Source organism: Hordeum vulgare, chromosome 4H (assembly GCF_904849725.1).
Source record: "Hordeum vulgare subsp. vulgare chromosome 4H, MorexV3_pseudomolecules_assembly, whole genome shotgun sequence".
Taxonomy (NCBI): domain Eukaryota; kingdom Viridiplantae; phylum Streptophyta; class Magnoliopsida; order Poales; family Poaceae; genus Hordeum; species Hordeum vulgare.
The window spans coordinates 538,315,016-538,317,653 of record NC_058521.1 but is presented as its reverse complement, the minus strand read 5'-3'; the positions used below and the strand labels follow the sequence as shown (position 1 = coordinate 538,317,653).

Genomic DNA, 2,638 nt, shown 5'->3' with positions numbered 1-2,638 from the left:
ACAATCCAGGGTTATATGAAGAATAAAGTCACTAGAGAACTCACAAGATCTAGCTAGAATACGTGCAGCAACATCGACAAACGATTTACATGACTAAGAGCATCTCCAACAATGACGGTAAAAACGCGTGTGCGAGGAAACATGGGTTTTAGCGTGCGGAGCGGTTTCGAGCGCTCAAGCGGACGCGGGAGATTCTGACGCGCGGGAAAAGATCACACACGGGGTGAAAAAGCGGCCCGACGCGCGCTAGCTTTGGCGTGTGGCGTCTGACACGCTTTATAAATCCAGCGCCCCCCCACGTGCCCTCCCACCGCTCTGTGCCTCGTCATGCGGCCTCTGCCGCTCTCTCCGACGCTCTTTCTCGTCTCTACTCGCCTCGCCCCCGCCGTGCCATGAAGGGAGCGTCGACTTGGGACCCCGACGATGAACGGTGGCCTGACGCCTTCATCACAACGGACGAGCAGGATATGAGAGAGTCGAAGGAAGACGATAAGGAGTAGTTTATCGTTTATTTATTTATTATGTATGTTTTATCTATCTCCCATGAGTATTTTATATCTATGCAATGCTATCCTTTGTATTATTATTTATTTAAATTTATCTATGTCATCTTGTTTTTGAGTAGAATCTGTATCACACATTCTAAATTTTAGCGCTTTTGCTGGAGCGGTGCCGGTGCGGCGCACGCGCAATTTTTCTCAGCGGCCGTTGGAGCCAGCGCTCTTCGACTCGCAAAAAATTGATATTTTGACACTGTAAACTTATTTTAACACGTTGCACGGTTGCACGCGTGTTGGAGATGCTCTAAAACGAGCATACAAGAAGACCGACGCCAACTCCTTGATACCGGCAGTAACGAGGCCCACTGGCGAGCGATTAACCGTCGAAGCATTGGTTCTCTGGATAATAGACAAACAGTCTTGGAAAAACAGCCCTAGAAAATTCTCGCCGGATTGTACGCGCTGACCGTAGATGGCGTCGTTGGATTGGGCGTCCTATTTTTGTGCATCTGAAAAACCTCTTCATCGCTGCCACGCACGAAAAGTTATTTCGATGCTGTAATTTTTTTTAGCTTGCGCGTGTGTTGAAGATGCTCTAAGCCATGCAATTGACTCGATTTAGTCCGATTACAGTCACAATTGGGATAGCATAGCTTGCTCCATGTGTCGCGCTTTGCTTAAAGAAGATGCGTGCATGGCTGGTAGATGGAATCCGGGTGGGTTTCGGATCCGCAGAAGGAAAAAAGTTGATCCATAGCCTAGTCGAAAACGAGCTCCCGCATCAATATATACGTACGCATCCATGCAGAGAAATGTGTTTGTCTAGCTAGAGCTCAACGCCTCAACCCTAGCTCCCTCCACGCCTTCCTCGATCGATCTCGTCTCCTTCCACCTCCGATCCATCGCGCACCCCGGCCGGCAACCAGTCCTCGAGCGCCATGGTGGCCGGCAAGCGACCAGCTGCCGTCCTCGACGCCGGCCACGTGACGCATCAAGAACCAGAAGCAACCTTCTGCAAGAGGAGGCGCGTCCGCATCGGCACCACGACGGCCTTCGAGTTCCAGGACACGCCCTGCCTCGGCGAGGGCAGCTTCGGCGCAGTCCTCAAGGCGCGCCACCGCGTCACCGGCAAGACCGTCGCCATCAAGGTCCTCCGCTCCACCGACGATCCCGCCGTCGCCAACAGAGAGATCGAGGAGGAGGCCGGCTTCCTCGAGGCCTGCGCCCCGAACCCTTACGTCGTCGGCACCCGTGGACTCTTCCGCGACCCGATCACCCGCAACCTCTGCCTCGCCATGGACTACGTCGGGCCGAACCTCCGCGCCTTCCTGTCCGAGAGGCCGCCGCTCCCGGAGGCCATCGTGAAAGGCTTCATGTGGCAGCTCCTGACCGGCACCAGCAAGATGCACATGCATCACATCATCCACCGCGACATCAAGCCGCACAACATCCTCGTCGGCGAAGGAGGAAAGATCCTCAAGATCTGCGACCTCGGGCTAGCCATGTCCTTGGAGACCGCCAAGTTGCCGTACAAATTTGCTGGCACCATGCCCTACATGGCGCCCGAGATCCTCCTGGGCAAGCCGGACTATGCCGAGCGCGTCGACACGTGGTCGCTGGGATGCGTCATGGCCGAGATGCTAACCGGCGAGATGCTGTTTAAGGCCGACAAAAAGGACGACAGGATCGCCCAGCTCTCGGCTATCTTCCGCGTTCTTGGGTTACCTTGGCCGGAGTTCGTCGCGGCCAAGGCGCAGCAGGAGCAGCACAACACGCTGGGAAACCTCTTCCCCCGGGAGACCTTGTCCCAGGACGGCTTCCAAGTCTTGAAAGGGCTTCTCGAGTGCAACCCAGCTAAGCGGCTCACGGCGGCCGCTGCGCTCCAACTCCCGTGGTTCGCGCCCAAGCTCCACACCGACGACGACGTGCCAGAGCTGCCGTCAAGAAGGAACGTACTGCGGATCAAGATCGTTCAGACGGGGACACTGAAGAAGAAGACTGTGCTGCGGATCAAATTCGCTCCGGCGACACCCAAGAAGAACGTCGGGCAGATCAAGGTCACCCCGCCAGCGATGCCAGGAACGAAGAAGAACCTGCAGCGGATCAAGGTCATCCCACCAGCGACACCAACACCATAG

The 2,638-nt window shown here is 55.6% G+C and overlaps 1 protein-coding gene across 1 annotated transcript; it reads left to right on the top strand.

The window, feature by feature from the left end:
* The first annotated feature begins 1,438 nt into the window (after nt 1–1,438).
* On the top strand, nt 1,439–2,638 carry LOC123447719 (putative cyclin-dependent kinase F-2). The gene has a single exon (XM_045124354.1). The coding sequence runs from the start codon at nt 1,439–1,441 to the stop codon at nt 2,636–2,638; it is 1,200 nt and encodes a 399-aa protein (XP_044980289.1).